Source organism: Tursiops truncatus, chromosome 10, assembly GCF_011762595.2.
Source record: "Tursiops truncatus isolate mTurTru1 chromosome 10, mTurTru1.mat.Y, whole genome shotgun sequence".
Lineage (NCBI taxonomy): Eukaryota > Metazoa > Chordata > Mammalia > Artiodactyla > Delphinidae > Tursiops > Tursiops truncatus.
The window spans coordinates 28,170,281-28,192,923 of NC_047043.1; the positions used below are offsets into that span (position 1 = coordinate 28,170,281).

General features: G+C 42.5%; 1 protein-coding gene across 2 annotated transcripts in view; it reads left to right on the plus strand.

Annotated features, from left to right (window-relative positions):
- The window catches only part of TNFRSF21 (TNF receptor superfamily member 21), a 64,832-nt gene that overhangs the window by 30,232 nt on the left and 11,957 nt on the right, over positions 1-22,643 (plus strand). For both annotated transcript variants that reach the window (XM_019949916.3, XM_019949914.3), the window contains exon 4: positions 8,810-9,075. In XM_019949916.3, the coding sequence (XP_019805475.1) occupies positions 8,810-9,075 (266 nt within the window). The remainder of the gene's footprint in view (positions 1-8,809; positions 9,076-22,643) is intronic.

A 22,643-nucleotide genomic window follows, 5' to 3' on the forward strand; every position in this document is an offset into this window, starting at 1 on the left:
GGAGTAGGGGAGGGATAAACTGGGAATTTGGGATTAACAGGTACATACTACTGTATATAAAATAGATAACCAACAAGGACCTACTACTGTATAGCACAGGGAACTATATTCAATATCTTGTAATAACCTATAAGGGAAAAGAATCTGAAAAAGAATACCTATCTATCTATCAATCTATCTATATCTGAATCACTTTGCTGTATACCTGGAACACTGTAAATCAACTATATTTCAGTTTTTAAAAAGTGCATTTAGATGTTTTAGCACCTCTAAAATATGGTAGCAATGTTTTAGCCCCAATCTGGCCTCTTTTCCACGTAGTCTGACAGCACGATTCTCACTGCATTGTTCGGTTCTGAGTTTTCCTCTACGGCCCACTGGGTCCCTTGGTTCCCTTCTTTCTGAAACACTTCCTTCCTTTGGCTTCCTGGACTCCACCCTCTCTTGCTCTCCTCCCACCTCTCTGGCTGTTCCTTCTCCAGCTCCTTGGCTATTTCCTCCTCTTGGACCCCACCTCTGAATAATGGAGAGCTCCGGGGCTCAGGACTCAACCCTCTTTTCTACCCTCACACACCCCTTCCCTGGGTGACCCATGGCTTTAAATGCCATCTATCTTCTGCTAATTCCCAAGTGCATCTACCCAGCCTGGATCTTGTACCCGAACTCAACATACAGATAGCCTCCCACCTGCCTGATGGACCCAGATGTCCAAGAGGCACCTCCCACTTAAGATGTGAAACCCTGAATCCCGAACCGTGCTGTTCACATCAGTTGTCCAGCGCAGAAAATGGCCCCTCTGGTCTTCCTGCTGCTCCGAGCAAAACCTTCACTCCTTTCCTGCTTTCTCACCCCACATTCAAGCCATTAGCCAATCCAATCAGCACTACCTTCAAAATAGATGCAGAAGGCCACCATTTGCCCTCATTTCCACAGCCACCACCCTGGCCCCAAGGCACTGTCACCTCCCTCCTGGATCATTGCCATGGCCTCTGAACTGGTTGCTCCACTTCTGCCTGTGCCCCTTTTAGTTTATTCTTTTCACAACGGCCAGAGTGATCCTGTTCCATGTAAGTCACATCGCGGCAGTCCTGTCCTTGAAACGTCAAAATCCCCAGTGACTTTTCACTGCACGGGGAGCGGCAGCCTGAAAGCCCAGTGCAATCTGTACTCCCCTCCTGGCCATTCGTATCTAGCCTCTGACGCCCACCACACTCCCCATCACTCACTGTTGCAGCCACACTGGTCTTCCTGCCCTCTTTGTACATGCCAGCACCCATCCTCCCTTTCTACCTGCGGTTCCCTCCACAGGACTTGCTCCCTCACCTCCATTAGGGCTTGATTCCAGCGTTAGCTCAGTGGAGCCTTCTTTGAGATATCAGGGAGAAGGCCCCATATTTAAAATTGCAGCCCTGCCCTTCCCCTGCTGTCTTTTACTCCTTAGCACTCCTGGCTGTGCAACGTATGGAATATTTTATTACTTCCCGCGTTCCCCAGCAGAATGCGGACTTCACCAGGAAAAAGGATTTTGTTTTGCCTCATTCGCTGCCACGTCCGCGATGCCCAGAATCATGTCTGGTGCTCAGTAAGGGCTCAGTACATTTTCATTATATGAATAAATGAACAGCTTCATACAGAGGCTGAGACAGGGAGGAAGAGGGCATTTCGTGTTGTTTTGTTTTCCTCCTGGAGTGAAAGAAAAGGTTATTAGTTTTGTCCTCACAGCCTCAGTGAAATTTATATCTTCCATTCCTACTGCTTTGATAGAGTTTGCCCTTGGTAAACAGTTCTTCCATTAACCACGAGACCTTTGCACAGTGGCTTTTAAGCGGCTCCCGAGATTCATCTGAGCTTGTAATGATTGCCCATTGAACCTTCAACAAGATACTGATGAATTCAGCTTTGGAAATCACTTTTGGGGTTTCAGATGAAATCTAAACAGTTCCTCCAACTTTTTACCTCAATAGGGAAGGAGTATTTTTAACTTGGGGCCAACCAAGTTCCCGGCGTGGATGAAGCAGTTTCCTGTGTGATGCTTTGGGAGTGATCGCTTTAGATATAGTATGTTTTTTGTCTTTTGCTTTTGGCCACGCGGGATCTTAGTTCCTTGACCAGGGATCGAACCCATGCCCCCTACAATGGAATCGTAGAGTCTTAAACTCTGGACTGCCAGGGAAGTCCTGATAGAGCATGTTTTAACCATCCTATGACATGCTGGTTACTGCAAAAAAAAACCCATGCACATGTGGTGTTGTTGCTTTTAGGAGCATTTACTATGTTATCAGGCCAGCCAGACCGTGGCCTGGATAGCTTATCTCTGGAGGAGGTTTCCGCCATGGTGGGACCTCTTTGCCTCGTGCGCTCTGGGCCCTCACATGGATTCAGTGGACCACCCTCAATGGGAGGAAGGCGCCAGCAGAGGGAGAGGTTATTGCACAAGGGCTGGGTTCCTGTGCCAGGAAGCCCACGTTTCCCCCATTGGCAGCCCCACGTGGGCCTTTCTTCTTGTCATAGAGACTGTAGACCTGGCGGGGCTACCCGGCAAGGATGTGCATTTGGTCCCTTTCAGGGACTTAAGTTACAGGGGCTAATGGGGTAACAAATGGTGGGGAGGAGGTTCAGGCAAGAGGGGAGGGATGTAAAAAGGCTCTCATTCATTCATTCAGAGATACTCATTGTACTTTTGTTATGTGCTAGGCTCCGGGAGTAGCTGGGGATAATGGTGATCGAAGCAGACATGGGGCTCGGGCAGAAGGTGGCCAGAAAAGGCGTCTCTGAGGACATGACCATTGTACAGGGAAGGCCATCATGGCATGCTAAAGCCAGACTTTTTTTTTTTTTTTTTTTTGCGGTATGCGGGCCTCTCACTGTTGTGGCCTCTCCCGTTGGGGAGCACAGGCTCCGGATGTGCAGGCTCAGCGGCCATGGCTCACGGGCCCAGCTGCTCCACGGCATGTGGGATCCTCCCGGACCGGGGCACGAACCCGTGTCCCCTGCATCGGCAGGCGGACTCTCAACCACCAGGGAAGCCCCACCATGGCTTCTTAATGATGGCACTCATTTCAGATATTTATCTCCAAAAGGAAGGAGCGTTAATACCTTCTCTTGAAAAGGTCAATTCAGGTTCGTATTAAAAGAGGAGGAACTTTTTTTGCATACTGACATTGACATTGAGCCTCCGATGAGGGTTGTCACCCAGATTATATCTGATTCAGGGTTTTATAACGCATGGGAAAATGCCATGTCTTCCACAATAACCCAACTGCTCACCTTGTGCCTTTTCCTTGAGCTCCCTCACAGCAGAGCTGGGCAGAGTCCGCTTATTCGGAAGAACCCCCCGAGTCCTGTTGTGATGCCCTGTGTGTGGCGGGGGGCAATGTTGACCTCTCACATGTGACTTTCTGTGGGTGGTGCCCCTCTTGTGCAGAGGTGCCCCTTCGGACACATACTGGTGAGGTTCTGAAAAACCCAGGAGGCGAGGATGCTGGTGCCCGGCCTCACTGTTCAGCGCCTGTGGTCCTGGTGCTAAACCGATGTCTATGCAGAACTCCTTCCGCCTGTCAGCTTCGTTACCCCAGTGACTCTTGTCCAGAAATGGAGGGGACAGAGGAAGGAGAACCAAAGTGCTTTACAGGTTTAACACTTGACCCCGTACATCTCCTTACCCAGCCTGTGAGATAAGAGGTGGTATTTTCATTTTACTGATGAGGACACTGAAATCTTAGAGGTCATTTGCCCCATGTCACACAACTAACAAGTCATGGAGTTTGAAACTGTATCTTGGGATTAGCAAGTTTATGATCTTTCTACTACCTGCACCTTCAAAGTCACAAGCCATTTCCCTGGTGCCAGAACCACCTTCTCATACACAGCCCCTGGCAAGTACAGCCCCTGGTTTATAGGGCTGGGCTGCGTCATGACTCCTTTGGAAACTTCAGCCATTCTCCAGAGCTCCAGGACCTGCCATCACAAGAAAAGCGAAGTTAAGCTCGTTGCCTATCAATCAGCACTTCTGTGGGTTGACGGTTGTCAACCTCTTTTCAACCTAAGAAAAAAGAGATTTTTGGCATCACGCTGAACAAGTTAGATTAATTCAACACATGGTGACTGTCTCCATTCTAGATGAAAATTGTCGGAACGCTGATGGACAGGTGACCAGGGCACCGGGCCACGCAGAGATTTGGTCTCTATTTTACTAGCATTTCACATTGAGATTGATCATTGGGGTAGGAACTTTCATTTTGGGGGCTTTGTGTGTGTTTGTGTTTCTTTAACAATGCTTTTCTAAATCTTTCTGCCGTTTGACAGTCTAGCTGTGGTCTCTTTAAATTGCTACAGTTTCAGGGGTTGGAGAACTTTGGCACGTGGGCTCATTTGTACTGCTTATGGCCGCTGTCACCTAACAACAGAGTTGAGAACTTGCAACAGAGACTGTATGGTTCTTAAAGCCTAAAACACTTATTCTTGCCCTGTACAGAAAAAGCTTGCTGAAACTTCCTTTTTTTTTAAAAAAAAAAGAAAGGGTACCATAGTTTTAAAGGAAAGAGCTACACTTGCTAGCCCTAAAGAAAAACTTTCCAAGCATGTGCTTGGTCAGTAATAACAGGCCAGGAAGAAGTACACACACCATGGTCTGTGCCGAGTGCATTCATATGTGGACTGTGCCCTAGGAGCATCATTCCAGTGAATAGCAGTGTTCCTCTGCGATACCATATTCCCTATTAACCACAACAGAGGTACCACTGACTAGCTGGGCAACCTTGAACTAGTCACTAACCTTTCTACATGAGATTCCTCACCAATAAAATTAAACATTAAAAAAATTATGTATCCCACATCATAGTATGCATAGGTATGAAGTATATGCAAATATATCTATATATGTGTGTTATATATATGTATGTAGCTTTAAAAGGAATAATAACATAAATATCAAATACAATAATAAAATAAAAAGAAGACCCATTTCCCCACCATCCAGCTTAGGAAATTGAACCTCAGGAATACCTTTGAAGTCCCCTCTGTGCACCTCTCCAGGAGGGGACAGCTACCGTACCCCCCCCTCCCCAACGGTAGCTATCTCAATTTAGTTTAATCATTCTACTGCTTTGCCCTATAGTTGTATTGTTTAGTGTTGCCTGAAACTTGTTTTCTAAACGAAGAGCACTTTCAGATCCCATCAGATTTTGTACTTCATCAGTGTGACTTCATTTTCTCGGTGCTAAACTCTTTGTCTGAAAATCTCCCAAGGGCTTTCAGTCCAGCAAACAAAGTTAACACACACAGTGGCTGCCCAACAAATACTCTTGAAATATTCCGCAGGTGTTTCTTTTCCCTTTGGTGGCGATAGTGGGGTCGGGGGCAGGGGACACCAAAGTCGTGGGCTAGTTCAGACTGGTCTTCCCTCCTCCTGCTGTTTGTGATCCTGTGCTAGGCTGAGAGGCTGGGATCTCCGGAGGTAGTGGTTGTCTGTATTTATCAGCTCCGAAGTGGGAGGGGCCCGTGGTGAGGAACCTTGTTGATCCAGGCTGGTTCACAAAAGTTGACTCCATGTTTCCATAGTAAAAGAATAAGGTGAAACCTGATTCGTGGACCTAAAATTTAGCCTCCAGTCAATTTTAGTTGAAGGAAAATCTCATCGCACCCATTCTTCATGTTTTCCTTTTTTTTTTAATTTTGTGGCAGAAAAAAAGTATAAATACTGGCTTTTGGAAGAAGGAGCTATTGTTAAGCGTAAGCCTTTTAAACTCTGTAATTACTCTATAAAGCCTGTGTGTTTCCATCAGAAATGCATTTAGTCTTAAGTTGTAGTGCCCAGTGTATGGAACATTTATAATGATGGGGTACTTCCAAAAATAAATCCACTCTATAGAAAATGTTAATCAGCTCATCCCCAGGGACCACACTGAGTATCTGCATTGTACAAATGAGGAAATGAGCATGACAGTTAGTGGTTTGCCCAAAGCCGCACTGTCACTGGCACTACGAAGATTTGAGCAAAGGGCCCACATACAAGAAAACAGTCATGTTTCCATGTAAGACACTGTGGGCCTTCGTTAACTTGACCTAAATTAAGATTTGGGGGCTAAGAAGCCTTTTGGTGTTTGGAAGAATCGACCACACCAACCACCAAGAGCTGGCTTGCTTCTGAAAGTTACCTGTGGGGTTTTAAATAAGATATGTTGTTTTTTGAGGTGTCTGTCTGCTTGAAATCAGAAGCTCTGTATCTGGCTAAACATTGCTATGAAAACTGAAAAGCAGCGGGTTCAAGTGTGTTTCACACTGCCGGGGAAAATAGTGTGGGAAGTACAGTCGGGTCTCAGTCTGTGGCATTCTGCTTTTACAGTTGACGAGAAAGCAGCCTGCTACCAGGAACTTACTTTCCGAAACCATTTTCAGGGGGTTGGTTCAGGATGTACACGCAAGTCTTCCAAGTCATCTGCTTCAATGGGATTGCGTGGCAGAGGAAGGGTTTCCATGGAGGAACCACAAATTCCTCCATTTACAAGGAAACTTCGGGAATTGTTATTGCTCTTTTCTCAGGCAAAAGTTGATAGCTCATTTTATAAATATTTTCCCCAACAACTGATTGGAGCAAAAAAGGTTTTTTTCTTTCCCACCCAACTAACCTCTAGTTAATTGAAAAATTCAATTAACCATCACAGTAAGCTCCTCTTCTCTTCTTTTGCTTTCTTCCCCAAGTTTCACTTGGGAACTTGACTTCATTTTTTTTTTTTTTTGGCCTCGCCCCGTGGCCTGTGGGATCTTAGTTCCCTGACCAGGGATCGAACCTGTACTCCTTGCAGTGGAAGCACAGAGTCCTAACCATTGGACCGCCAGGGAATACCCCCCCCTTTTTTTTTTTTTTTGAGTAGTAAATGTTTTAAAGACTTTTTTTCAACTTTCCTTTTAAATTGAAGTGTAGTTGATTTACAGTGATGTGTTAGTTTCTGGTGTATAGCAAAGTGATTCAGTTATACACATATATATTCTTTTTCAGATTCTTTTCCATTATAGTTTATTATAAGATACTGAATATAGTTCCCTGTGCTATACAGTAGGACGTTGTTGTTTATCTATTTTATATATAGTAGTTTGTGTCTGCTAATCCAAAACTCCTAATTTATTCCTCCCTCACTCCCTTTCCCCTTTGGTAACCATAAGTTTGTTTTCCACATCTGTGAGTCTGTTTCTGTTTTGTAAATAAGTTCATTTGTGTCATATTTTAGATTCCACATATAAGTGGTATCACATGGTATTTGTCTTCTCTGTCTCACTTCACTTAGTATGATAATCTCTAGGCCCACCCATGTTGCTCAAATAACACTATTTCATTCTTTTTTTTTTTTTTTAATTCGGCTGCACCGGGTCTTAGTTGCGGCGGACGGGCTCCTTAGTTGCAGCTCTCAGGCTCCTTAGTCACGGCTCACCAGCTCCTTAATTGTGGCTTGTGAACTCTTAGTTGCGGCATGCATGGGGGATCTAGTTCCTTAACCAGGGATCAAACCCAGACCCCCTCCACTGGGAGCTCGGAGTCTTATCCACTGCACCACCAGGGAAGTCCCTATTTCATTCTTTTTCATGGCTGAATAGTATTCCATTGTGTATCCTCTTTGTTAGCTGTAGTTAGCCAAGACATTGTTAACTATAATAACTCTGGTATCTGGGTTTGTGAGTATGGCCTTATTCAAAGATACGGTGGTATTGATTCAGAAGACTCATTCACCTGTTGTGATACTTACCAGAGCCCTTACTGTGGGGTTATATATACACTCCATGGATAAATTTGGGAAAAGCCAATACGTAATTGCAGAGAGAAGGTACCTTAAAGAGGAAGACACCAAAGTGTGCCACTCAGGGAAAACCCCACCTCACAGAGGGTCGGTGCCCTGAGTTGTCAAATCCCAAGATTTGATTTTGGCATTTTCACCCTCTGTTCATCAGATCTGGGGACTGCAGACCCATGCTAATTGAGTTTATAAGTAACTGATGAGCCAGAATGACTCCATTTATAACGTTATCCAGTGAGTTGGGTTCAAAACCCAACGCACCTACCTTTGTGATATTGGGCAAGTTGCCTGACTTTTCTGTTTTGTTTTTTTTTTTCTTACCCGGGCAGTTGGAATGTTAATGAGCGAATGCCTTCACATAATACCTGGAAGATAATAGCTAGTGTTAGTATATTGTCATTTTGCTGTTGTCTTCATTATAACTGTGCAAGTCAACTTTAGGAGACTGACTAATAGATCAGAAAGTTGCCTCTTGAGCATAGGATTTTAGAGCATGGGAAGTTAGAAGTTCTGAAGGAATGCCCCCATTGGGCTGGGTCAGTTGGGAATTTCATCAGTTGATATACAAGACACCATAGCCAGACCCTCACCACCCATAACCCAGACCCTGCTGGATAAACTCCACTGCAGTTTGAACCTGTGGCTTACCTTTTCTAGATTTTATAAAGTCGCCACTTTTTTCATCTGAGAGTCTCTAGTTTATTTGGTTCCAGTTTTTAGCAGCGATAAAGGAATCACTCTGAGTACTTTGTTTGGGTTTGACTTTCAAAATATTGTTTAGGGGCGATTTATTTTTCTTCCAGGTTGCTCCTCTGGTTCCACGTTCTGGAAGTGACATTTGCAGGAGGGTACCTAACTAGTCTCCAGGATGGCCTGCATGTGCAGTGGGAGGCCCTGCATCCCTTTGACGGACGAGAGCCATGGGAAAGCGTGCTTCTTTAAGTTCATTAAAACAGATTGGCCTTCTGTAAAGACCTCACATATCTGTATTTGTGTTTTATTTTATTTTGTGTCTGGTATAGGTATTGACATCCTGAAGCTTGTAGCAGCCCAAGTGGGAAGCCAGTGGAAGGATATCTATCAGCTTCTGTGCAATGCCAGCGAGAGGGAGGTGGCCGCTTTCTCCAACGGGTACACGGCGGACCACGAGCGGGCCTACGCAGCACTGCAGCACTGGACCATCCGGGGCCCCGAGGCCAGCCTGGCCCAGTTAATTAGCGCCCTGCGCCAGCACCGGCGCAACGATGTCGTGGAGAAGATCCGTGGCCTGATGGAAGATACAGCCCAGGTAATGCAGCCCGGATTGTCTGTCTTTCCCACTAACCTTTAGGTCCCTGTGCTCCAGACTTTACCAGGTATATGTAATAAGGAGAAAGAACTGAGAGTCGGTGTCTAGGTTCTGTCTCTCTGTCTCACTCACACACACACACACCCCTCTTCTAGGGCAGTAGTTCTCAATGGTTTTCCATTAATCATCTAGAGAACTTTTTAAAAATTTTGGTATTTGGACCCCACTGTAGACCAGTCACTGTAGAATCTCTAGGGACAGGACTAGGAACCAGTATTTTTAGGAATCAGTATTATTAAAAGCTCTCCAAGTGATTGTAATGTGCAAACTTGAGAATCTTTGCCTTTGGAGTGGATTCTGGCGTCAGACTGTATGGCTAGATCTATTCCTTGTTACCCAATTTACAGTTTCATGTTGCATAACACATTTTGAACAAAAGCAAGAAGGAAGACTTTTTTCTATTCCCTTTCCCTTCCGGACGATATTTTCTGTGATGTGGTTTAAGAACGCTCTGTCTTACTCCTGAGTACCCCCAAGGATGCAGGTGGTACTGGCAGTATTTAGTAATAGGATTGATATTTCTTCTTGGGCTTGTCCAATCAGTGCCTCAGATGAAACTGAGGGGACCCCGGAGTGTGATTTATTTATAATCGTTGGTCCATGAGCCCTGGCTTTGGAGTGAGACAGCACTGGATAGGCATCTGGGCTCTGACACTTACTAGCTGGGTGACCAAGGGTACATTACTTCAACTTTCTCTGCCTCTGTTCTCTCTGTTGTAAGCCAGGTTTATAGGGTTAATTAAGACTGGAAATAAAGTATATAAAATGCCTGACATATTGAAGGTGTTCTGTAAATTGTAGTTATGGTCATGATGTAACTCATTTTACTTAGCCTTTCCTTAATCATAAGGTGCTTCCCTGAAAGGCCGTGAATTAAATACAAATTTGGCTATTGAATCATACTTCTTAGACTTCGATTGAAGTTTTGTAACGTGTTCCCAAAGGAAAAACGCTGCCCTTGGGCCTTGATAAAACCCACTTAAAATTTAAAAGGCAATTCAGCCTGTGTTCTTTTCCAGTGGTCCAAACTCATTACCTAAAAGTGCAAGGGAGAGATTTTCCCCCTGTCCACTCTAATCTACTATCATTCTGTACCACAGTTGTATATCAAGGGACTCAGTTTTATACATTTAAGAAGTCCAAGTGCCTTTATCTTTCTATACTAACAGTGTAGTGTTTCTTTATTATTGAAATAAACATTCATCAGGTGGATCTTTTATCTAAGTGACTAGATAAAAGTTCATCGGTGCTAATTGACTTTAAAGGTAGTCTTTAAAGCCCCTGGTGTATTTTTAACTTTTTTGAAATGTGGAATTTCAGAAAAGAGATTTACTAATAGAGTCAGGGGTAATTATTCAAAGGCACACACCAGTGTCTTGTGACTTTCTGCGAAATGATCTCAATTAAGTATGGTTCACAACTAAAACGAGGCTTTGAGTAGCTGGATTTGGGGAAAGAAGAGGGAGATGCTTGGCCCCCAATTGAGTAAAATGGCTGCAGTTCAAACAAAGGGACTCAAGAGGCAAAACATTATTGTGGGGCTTCCCTGGTGGCGCAGTGGTTGAGAGTCCGCCTGCCGATGCAGGGGACACGGGTTCGTGCCCCGGTCCGGGAAGATCCCACATGCCGCGGAGCGGCTGGGCCCGTGAGCCATGGCCGCTGAGCCTGCGCGTCCAGAGCCTGTGCTCCGCAACGGGAGAGGCCACAGCAGTGAGAGGCCCGCGTACCGCAAAAAAAAAAACCAAAGAAAAACAAACAAAAAAAAACCATTATCGTGCTTCCTTGGAGTGCTGGCTTTAAGGAAAGAACTGCTAGGGCGAGCAGTAGATTTGAAGAAGGATTTAGATGCTTGCGAGTAAGCCACTGGATCGCCTTGATAATGCCTCCAAAAAAGAGAAAATGTAATCGATGCGATGTTCCTCCAAAAAGAGAAAATGTAATTGATGTCGGTTCAATGGAATATTTAATAAGGGGGAAGGATGATCATGATGTATTGTTAAGGGTTCGTGATGTATTGTTAAAGGTTCAAAGGTTTCTCATTAGAAAAAACAAATATAAACATAGGAAAATGCATACATGTTAATATCATTAAATCTAGGTGGTTGAATTAGACGTGATTTTTTAAAAATTATTTTCTATAATGAAAACATTACTTTTGTGGTTTAAAACATTTTTTTAAATGACAGCTGAAAAGGCCCATGAGGAAAGATAGGTAGGGCTTTGTTTTACTGTGCTGAATTAAAAGACGGAACCATCCTCCTTTTAATTGAGGAGAAGCAGACAGTGGTTTACGCGCCATCCATTCTTCCTTGAGGACTGGCTGAGGTTTGCTATGTTGGGTCATATTTGCTTAAAACTTACTTTACTTTCGGGTTCTGCAGATCTGTCTCCTCTCTCTGTGTACCCTCAGCAATCACTTAGAATTTGGGCCTAGTCTCTCAGGTACTTCTTAATGGTGGTAATGATGGTGGTAGAATATTGCCTATACCAAATGACGTTGATATGCTTCTCTTATAGTACCATTGAGTTTCATCAATGTTTATGGAGTACCTGCTTTATTCCAGGCACTGTCCTAGGTGCTGGGAAAAGTGGGCCAAAGGTGCAGACTCCATGGAGGAGACTACACGTCAGGGAGAGTGATTATAGCAAAAATCACTGGGTCAATGAATAAGAGACCAAAACCCTTAGTCCCCAAGTGCCAAGCTCTTGTTCCTTTTAGTTTCTTCCTTCCTCTTATCTCCTCCATATACAAAAGATTCTAGTATCTATTTTTTGTTGTTTATTTTGTAAGAAACAGTGACATCAAGATATCTTGTAGCCTTCTTCTTGGTTCTGGTATAGCCTGCATGTTAGGATGGAGGCTGAGAAGGCAGTATTAAGCTTCTTGTTCCATGTTTTAATCATGTCCATCATTGTCTGGCAGTGTTGTGGACCCAGCTCTTGCCCTAATTTTAGCAGCCAACAAGCATGGATTTCTGGCTGCCAGCTATTATTGATTGCACAGTTTGCTTATAGTTTATCTCTGAGATTTGTGGAGTCAAACAAGAGAATCAAAGCGCAGGGGGCATAATTGAGACCTAGTTTCCATTTTCTAGTGGACCTGTATTCTGCGTGTACGCTGGTACTGCTGACAATTTGAGACTTTACCCCAGGAGTTAATGGGCTCATAATATGCAAAAATGGCTCCGTGTGTGTGTTTAAAATGGTTAATGTTTTTTCCTATTCATGAGCCTGAGAACACCTATGTTATGTTCCACTCGAAGGATTAGCCCTGGTGTTCCCTTTAGTTACCTCTCTCAGGGACAGCTGGTCCATTATTAACCATGGTGGCCTATTAGCCATTTTTGAGTTAAACACATCCAGAGTCTTACTTTAAAAAAAAATTTATGCATAACAAATTATACAGTAAAATTTACTTTTTGGTGTACTGTTCTTTGCATTTTTTTTAAAAACAAGTTTTTAGAGCAGGTTTAGGTTTAAAACAAAATTGAGAGGGATGTTACAGAGTTTCCTGTATACTCTCTCCCCTCACACATGCACAGGCTCAACCCCTCCCCTCACACATGCACAGGCTCACCCGTTATCAATCTCACTCACCAGAATAGTACAGTTTTACCAAGAGTGAACCTGCATTGACACATAATTACCCAAAGTCCATAGTTTACCATAGGGTTCACTCTTGGTGTCGTACATGTGCTATGGATTTGGACAAATGTATAATGACATATGTCCATCACTATACTATCATACAGAATACTTTTACTGCTTAAAAAATCCTCTATGCTTTCCCTATTTCTCTCTTCCCCATTACCCACCTCTCTCCCACGTCAACCACTAGCCTTTTCCTTGTCTCTTACAGTTTTGCCTTTTTCAGAATGTCATATAGTTGGAATCATAGAGTGTGTAGCCTTTTCAGGTTGGCTTTTTTCACTCAGTCATATGCATTTAAGCCTCCTCTGTGTCTGTTTATGACTTGAATGCTCATTTGTTTTAAGCACCAAATAATATTCAGTTGTCTGGATTTATCACAGTTTTATGTATTCATTGACCTCCCCGACTCTTTCCTTCTCTGAGGTATGAGCTGGGTTTTTCAGTTTGCTCTTCTTTCAAGTTCAACATCAAACTGAACCCAGCCTTCCAGAATCGTCTGAATTCTTTCCTTCCTGGTCATGAGCTTTTGGGAGAAGCAGTAAAGCAGTGGGACAATAGTTTAGAAGTTACTGGGACTTTGCTGAAACTCTTTAAAAAACGAAACAAAACAAAAACCTAACACAGCCTTCCCAATTTTATGTTCTCTCTTTTTTTCCGTCCTTTTACTTTGATTCTTTTCTGTGGCTTTATTTCAAGAAAGTCTTTTGTAAGAAGCATATATTCAAGCTTTTAAAAAATCTATTCTGACAGTTTTTGTCATTTAACTAGAGAATTTCAGTGTGGTTACATTGTTAACGTCATTACCCGTGTATTTGGCCATCTTATTATTTGTTTTGTATTTGTCCTATCTGTTCTCTTCCCCCTTTCCTTTCTTGTTCATAAAGCATTTCTTTATTATTCTACTTTTCCTCTTAACTTCTTAGTTACACATTTTTTCTTTACTTTTAATGGATACCCCAGAGGTTACAACACGCCTACTTAAATTATGAGCCATTTTATAAGTGTGTATTTTCGACTACTTTTCAGACCACACAGCAGCCTTAAAAGACTTTAATCCTATTCCTTCTCTGGTATTGTGTTTTTGTTGTCATACGTTTTAACATTACACATTTCTTAAACCTCCCAAAGGCACAGTTATTACGGTTTTACACAGTCAAGGTCCACATGACCCACCTGCTCACTGATATTTTCTGTTGTTCTTCATTCCCCATCTCTGCCTGAGATCATTTTTCTTTGGCCTAAATAATACGCAGTATAGGTTTCCGGCAGTAAACTGTTTTTCTTCATCTGGAAAATGCCCGCTGACTAAAATAAATTGCATTATCTGCCCTTTGTTTTTGAAGGTGAGCTGGAAGGTAGAACTTAAGCTTGATAGTTATTTTTCTTTCAGTACTTTCTTGCGTGGGTTTAAGTTTCCCCTGCTAAATAAATAGCAAAGGAGGGGAATGTGATTTTATTTTTAAATCTATATTACATAACGAATTACGTGTGCAATATTATACCAAGGACTTTGGGCAATGCAAAGACAAGGAGGACAGAGTCAGTGCTGTCAGGGAAGCTTACCATTGAAGGGAAGAAACGTATACATATCAATGTTTAATCTAAGGGAGTAAACCCAGGAGGGAGGGAGGAGGGAATTGGTGGATGTACAGTTTATCGACATGAAGGCTGCAAATCGGAATGTCAGTGTGGAGATGTGTGCCAGGTTAAATTCCTGTCCAGGCAGCATATCACACTGGGGACTCAATGGTCAATTACTTGACCTCTCTGCCTCAGTTTTTTGCTGAGAAAATGGGAGCACCCTTAGTGCCTGTCCTTTGAGTTGTTGTGAAATTAGGTCAGTGTGACCCACAGAAGGCTCTTGGTGAATGTTTACCATGAATCATTGCAGTTATTCCCAGGCTCTAGAGGCAAGAGAGGTGGAAGAATGTTCCTGACCAGCTCCAACTCACATGGTGGATCCTTTAAATCCTGAACGCCAAGGGTTGCTCAGTGTCGGATGGGAAGGGACAGCCAAGTCCAAGACTGCTTGACAGGTAGATGGTTGAGCACGAGAGTTGCCATCTGCGTTCAGTGCCCAAGAACTGGAAATTCTAGTAGTTGTAGATATTTATTCCTTACTGGGTGAGTGAGCGTTCCTAGGCTAGCAGGGATGTTTTCTCTAGTGAAGAAACAAAGGTGATGGTGTGTGTGTAGACAGGTCTGCTCTCAATGGCTGTCAGAAAAAGGACATGAAATTGAGCAACTGGATTTCTAGGTTTCCTTACTTTCTTTTCTTTTTTTTTGGGGGGGGGGGACTTTGTATATTCAAATAGGCTTACCCAGTACTGTCATTTTCTTTTCTTTTCCCCCTCACTTTGGACTTGTTTTTTTCTCTCTAGGAAACCTTGGGCAAATGATTTCTCTGACTCAGAGTTTTCTATTTAAAATGGGAATTCAAGTGCTTTTCAGAATTAAATCAGATAACGGCTTGTTGAACTGTGGGATGTAAAAGAAATGAGGTAATGAAAGTGATGCTTACTGGCTAGGTTCGGAAGTCGTGGTGATTTGAATTTTCCAGCATTCCTTTATAGTTTCATTTTGAGAAAGGGAGGCAAAAGGAATTTTAGGTACATTTAAAAATGATAAACAACAAGGTCCTACTGTATAGCACAGGGAACTATATTCAATATCCTGTAATAAGCCATAATGGAAAAGAATATGAGAGAGAATATATCCACGTATAACTGAATCACTTTGCTGTACACTAGAGACTAACACAACATTGTAAATCAACTACACTTCCATAAAAAGAAATGATCATATTAAAAACAACCACAGTCATTTAAAATAATATAAAGTGTTACTTTAGCTTCCTGCTTTGACCAGAGATTCATAAATGAAAAGAGTTGGTGTTGATCAGGCAGGGGGTTTGGGTAGCTCATCCCCCCTGCCCTCCTTCGATTAGCTAGATTAAAACTACACTGTAATGTACCAACCAGTGGCTCTGAAGCCAGTATTGTTGTGGTTAACTTCTATGGTAGTAGAATGATTCTTTGTTAGAGATTCTTAATCCTTTCCAGAAACCACATAGGAAACCTACATCCCAGGGACAGAGTTTTCTCTCTCTCTCTCTCTCTCTCTCTCAACTATAGTGGACTCTGTGTTGGAGATTGAGTGGTTTTGCTCTGTATAATCAACAGGGAGAATCTACCAGTGAGGCGAGCAGTGGGCATTCTATTTGCGAGGACGGTACCACTGCTTTTGCTGCAAAGGGAACTACGTGATTTTTTTTTTTGTTGTTTTTCTTACCAGCTGCAGGATGCAGCTGTCTTTATCTACAGTGTGACTGAGACCAGCTCTTTTCAGAAATTTAATATAGTGAGGGTGAGTGGAGGCAAATACCAGCTGTACCTTTAGCTGTTGACTTTTTGGCTTTTCAAATCTGTCTTTAACTTGCCAGTTGATCATCTCTTAGAAAACAGGGATTATTGTCCTAAGGCCTTAAGATGTTAGCTAAACTCACGTGTGTCGAGCCCCTGACTTCTGTGTGACCACTGTGTGGAAGGTCATTTCAGGTCAAGTTACTTAATTTGCAGGGTGTGACTGTGGGCTCTGGGGAACTTGTGAGGTGGTGAGAAGGGGACATTGTAAAGGCGTTGCTGACACACAGTAGGCCCGAGTACATTGAGTGATGCTTGTGTTTTAGGTGGTTATTGTGTACAAAGGAGCCATGTCTATGAATAAGCCTTTAGACATTTAATGACATTTCAGGCCATTCTACTTGTTATCATATTCCAAGGTTTCATTCAGTTAGTCAACAATCTTTTGTTGAGCACCAGCTGTGTTCCTGGTACTATGTAAAGAAGAAAGGTGTGTGCCTTTCAATAGCTCACTCACTGAGATGAGACACGTGCAAATAATGACAATCCAGTGGGATAAGCAAATGTATAATAGAAGTGTGCGCGAGGAATTGTAAGATAGCGTCAGAAGGCAGGGGTATGCGACCCACCCAAATATACCTAGAAAATAAGAACAGATACATATACATTTCCTTTTTTTTTTTTGGACACAATATGCGGCATGCAAGATCTTAGTTCCCTGACCAGGGAACGAACCTGGGCCCACAGCAGTGAAAGCACCAAGTCCTAACCGCTGGACCGCCAGGGAATTCCCTACTTCTTGAAATCGTAGCCGTCTTGTAAGCATCTGGTGAGATAGAGTGTACATAGTAGAGGTAATGATTGTAGATGTTCAGTCCTGCACTTGACATCTACTAGGGGGGCTCAGTGAATCATAGCTACTGTTTTCCATGTTGGAATTTGAACTCTACACTCTCCTTTTTTGACTCAAGAGCAATACCACTCTACTTTCTGTGAAAGGAGATTAAGGAGAAAGGGGACCAGTGTTTGCTGAGTATCTATTGTGTCCCAAACACATTGGGTGCTTTGCATCTGCTTTTATCTAGCAAGCTTCATGGCCCTGTGAGATATAGGTCAGTATTAGAATTAAGATATATTTCTGTATTTCGTTGAATGCCATGGCAACCATGTATGTACCGTTGTTATAGGTACCACTAAGAAAGCAATAAAAACATTGCTAATTATAGTTGTTAGATACATCCCTATTTCAGAGATGTTAAAATGTGAAAAGAAATATCCACTGTAGAATTAATGAAATATGGTAGTTGAGCTTGAAGAGTACAGGTTATTGGGGGAAAAGTCTGGGAAACAGATTCTTGGGATCTTGGGATTGATATACCCTCCCTCCCCAACACACACAGACTTACACATGCTTTTTGTGTTTTTTAGTAGCCTTTAAAGATGAGACAGTTTAACACAAGCATTTATTTATCATTCATTAATGGAACACCCATTTTGTTTCAAGCCCTGTACCAGGCACCGGATATACTAAATGAAAACACACACTATATACATTGGAATACTACTCAGCCATAAAAAAGAACAAATTTTTGCCGTTTGCAGCAATATGGATAGACTTGGAGAGTATTATGCTTAGTGAAATAAGTTAGACAGAGAAAGACAAATACTGTATGATATCACTTATATGTGGAATCTAAAACATACAACAAACTAGTGAATATAACAAAAAAGAAGCAGACTCACAGATATAGAGAACAAACTAGTCGTTACCCACATGAAAGGATGCTTAACATCACTAATCATTAGAGAAATGCAAATCAAAACCACAATGAGGTATCACCTCACCCCAGTCAGAATGGCCATCATCAAAAAATCTACAAACAGTAAATGCTGGAAAGGGTGTGGAGAAAAGGGAACCCTCTTGCACTGCTGGTGGGAATGTAAATTGATACAGCCACCAGGGAAAACAGTATGGAGGTTCCTTAAAAAACCAAAAATAGAACTACCATATGACCCAGCAATCCCACTACTGGGCATACCCTGAGAAAACCATAATTCAAAAATAGTCATGTACCACAATGTTCATTGCAGCTCTATTTACTATAGCCAAGACATGGAAGAAACCTAAGTGTCCATCAACAGATGAATGGAAAAGAAGATGTGGCACATATATACAATGGAATGCTACTCAGCCATAAAAAGAAATGAAATTGAGTTATTTGTAGTGAGGTGGATGGACCTAGAGACTGTCATACAGAGTGAAGTAAGTCAGAAAGAGAAAAACAAATATCGTATGCTAACATATATGAAATCTAAAAAAAAAACCAAACAGTTCTGAAGAACCTAGGGGCAGGACAGGAATAAAGACACAGATGTAGAGAATGGACTTGAGGATATGGGGAGGGGGAAGGGTAAGCTGGGACAAAGTGAGAGAGTGTCATGGACTTATATATACTACCAAATGTAAAATAGATGGCTAGTGGGAAGCAGCCGCATAGTACAGGGAGGTCAGCTTGGTGCTTTGTGACCACCTAGAGGGGTGGGATAGGGAGGGTGGGAGGGAGACGCAAGAGGGAGGGGATATGGGGATATGCGTATATGATAGCTGATTCACTTTGTTATACAGTAGAAGCTAACACAGTATTGTAAAGCAATTATACTCCAATAAAGATGTTAAAAAAACAACAACAGGGCTTCCCTGGTGGCGCAGTGGTTGAGAGTCCGCCTGCCGATGCAGGGGACACAGGTTCGTGCCCCGGTCCGGGAGGATCCCACATGCCGCGGAGCGGCTGGACCGGTGAGCCATGGCCGCTGGGCCTGCGCGTCCGGAGCCTGTGCTCCACAACGGGAGAGGCCACAACAGTGAGAGGCCCGCATGCCGCAAAAACAACAACAACAACAACTAGTCGTTACCAATGTGGGGGCAATATAAGGGTGGGAAATGGGAGGTACAAACTATTGGGTATAAGATAGGCTCAAGGTTGCATTGTACAATATGGGGAATATATCCAATATTTTGTAATAACAGTAAATGGAAAGTAACCTTTCAAAATAGTATAAAAAAGAAAAAAAAGAAAAGAAAACACACACACACAAAGCGAAAACACAACAGGAATCATCTCTCAGGATGCTGGCCGTTTTATAGGAGGGATGCGTATGTGAGCCAAACTTTAGAATACATTCTGTGAGACTGCCTCATAGAGGACTTGCAGTGGGCTTTTCTTTTTTTCCTGAGACACAGTGTCTCAACATTCAGAAAAGTCTGCGTCTATCAGTTGATGACATTTTCTACCCCTTTAATCCACACCCTTATTGGCTTTCTCAAAATGTGCATTGGAAGGAAATCAGAATCAATATTGTGAAAAGAAGCTTATTTTCTCAATCAATTACCAGTGCTGGATATCATATTTTATTTTTATTTTAAAGCCAAAACTTATATTCAGACGAAGCTTAATACCTTTCAGTTTTGGCCTAGCTTCTCCACCCTGTGTTTGTGAGACTGTCTGTTCATCTGTTATAACCCAAGTTCCAAAAGTACATACACTTACTGATAAGGAATTGTATCTCAGTCGGCAGTAGGTTTTATTGTACACTAGTTAATTTCAACATTTTAATCGCTTATTCCTCACCAGTTCCTTAGGAGAGACAGCTGTCACTACTGAATTCCTCATTAATTTTTTTTTTTTTTTCTACAGAAGGAACTTTGATTTATCCACAGTCGGGCTGAGTCAGGGGGCAGGCTGGAATGACCAACCATTAAATTGGCTTAGGGAAAAAAGTACTAGGGAAAAAGATGGAGGAAAGTTTTTATTTTTATAACCACAACAATAAGTAAGGCTCTTCTGAGAATGGTATAAAACACAGAAGGCATACAAGAAAGATTCAACTACTTAACAATATATATACAAGCCAGAAAACACCATATGTAAATCAAAGACAAAATAATAACTGGGAAAGTTGTTTGCAATATAGGGTTAATTTCCTTTAATAATGAAGAGCTTTTGCAAATTAATTAAGAAACCAACCATCCAAAAGCAAAATGGGCAGTCTGTGAACAAGACAGTGCACAGAAAAGAAACACTGAAGGTTCTTAAAGGTATACAGATTTTTATTTATTTATTTATTTTTTACCTTGCTCAAATAAGAAAAATTCAAATTGAAACCTACACTGAGATACAACTTTAACCTTTTAGACTGGCAAAGAGGGAAAGGTATGACACCATTCTTGTACTGTGAAGGGAATAAGGGTGTGTACACCAATGGGTGTGTACATCAGCCCTGCCCCTTCCGAGGGCCATCTGGCGTCTTCTACCTAAGGACGTGTCCATTGACCATGGACATTCCACTCTTAGGAGTACGTCCTACATATATTCTTTTTTTAAATTTATTTAACTTATTTTTGTTTTTGGCTGCATTGGGTCTTCGTTGCTGCACGCAGGCTTTCTCTAGTTGCAGTGAGCGGGGGCTATTCTTCGTTGCGGTGCTTGGGCTTCTCATTGCGGTGGCTTCTCTTGTTGTGGAGCACGGGCTCTAGTCATGCGGGCTCAGTAGTTGTGGCTTGCGGGCTCTAGAGCCCAGGCTCAGTAGTTGTGGCGCAGGGGCTTAGTTGCTCCACGGCATGTGGGATCTTCCCGGACCAGGGCTCAAACCCGTGTCCCCTGCATTGGCAGGCGGATTCTTAACCACTGCGCCACCAGGGAAGCCCTACATATATTGTTTTTTAAAAAAAATTATTTTATTGAAGTATAGCTGGCTTACAATGTTGTGTTAATTTCTACTGTACAGCAAAGTAATTCAATTATACATATATATATATATACACACATTATTTTTCATATTCTTTTCCATTATGGTTTATCACAGGATACTGAATACAGTTCTCTGTGCTATACAGTAGAACCTTGTTGTTTATCCATTCTCTGTATAATAGCTTGCATCTGCTAATCCCGAACTCCCAATCCTTCCCTTCCTGACCCCATCCTACATATATCCTTATATACATCCCACATGTGTGCAGAGTGATGCAAGTATAAGTATTCATTGTAGTGTCCCTCATTAATAACAAGAGTGGAAGCAACACAAATGCCCTTCAATAGAAAACTGGTTATGTAAGCTGTGGAACATCTATACAGTGTAACAGTATACACTCATCAAAAACAGTGAGTCAGCTCTTTATGTGCTAACCTCAAGAAGTGTTTTTAAACAAAAACGGGCAAGGTACAGGACAGTGTGTTTGTATACCTTAACCCCATATTGTAAAAAAAAAATTGTAAAACATGAAAGAGAAGGTCTGGAGTGGGGTGGAGAATATGTGTACCTACCAACTGGTATAAGTTTAGACAATGTCTGGAAGAATACACGGGGAATTGGTAACAGTTAACACTGGGGGGGTAGGTACGGAGAAGCTAAAGTCAGGGTTTAGTGAGGGGGAAGTAGTTGCAGGGTCCCCTTTTGTACCTGTGGCATTGTGTACCATGTATAGTCTAATTCTAGTGGCATAAATCCAATTAATGATTTTACTAAACAACACTAATTTAATCAAATTTGGGACGTTCAGAAAACTTGAGTCACAAAGGTCGGCTTGAGCCTTCTTATTTCAAGGTCATGCATTTCCTGTGAAATTATTTTCTATCCTCCATACTTTTTAAAAAAACATTCTAAAGGCTTTATTTAGCACCAGGTAGGCTATTTCATTATAACAGTTGTTAACTTCAAGACAGCCATTAAAATAACTTACTGGCAGCTACTGAAGGCCCCTTGGACCAGTATCTCAGTCTGGGGTTGGGTGGATAAATACTGTAAGATTAATGTACCCCAAATAAAGGGTCAAAGCTACTGTACAGTTAGTGTCTGTACATAGCTTAAGTACACAGGTGCCTTGCAAACTTGAAATGCACAAGACCTCCTTTTATATAGTTGCATACTTCTATCTTGTCTTAAGGCAAGCTTATGATTCTTGCAACCTTTTTTCATGATTAGAATTGTCCAAAGGCTTTTTTGTGGGAAAGGCTTCCTAATAGGTCTCATTGAGTGAAGTTTACGAAAACCCGAGGCATTTCCAACAGCACAATCTTCTCCTATAATGGTGGGGCCCCCTGACTTATCTCTCCTCACTTCCTTTTTTGAGAAAGCTAGCCGGTGAGTCAGCTCAGGGCTGCAACATTACGGTTGATGTCAGCAGCCTGGACTGCTTGGCAGACACATGTGCCAGCAGCTGGTGGCCACGCCCTCCTCTCCTCCCTCCGGAGCCAGCTGGTTCTTACCAGTTTTGGCAGCTTTGCACAGCACTGCTTGTGGCTTCCTGTGGCTGCCCCCTCGCCCCGCCGTGCACCTAGTCCTCTTGCTAGGCAAGGATTGGCCACCAACCACACCTTGGCTTAAACGTGGGTGGATTTGAAATGAACTCTTAGACATGATCAGAATTAGCAGATGACATATATACACAAGACTCTGACAACTGCCTTGATTGGGGCTTGAGATACTTAAAGGAGAACC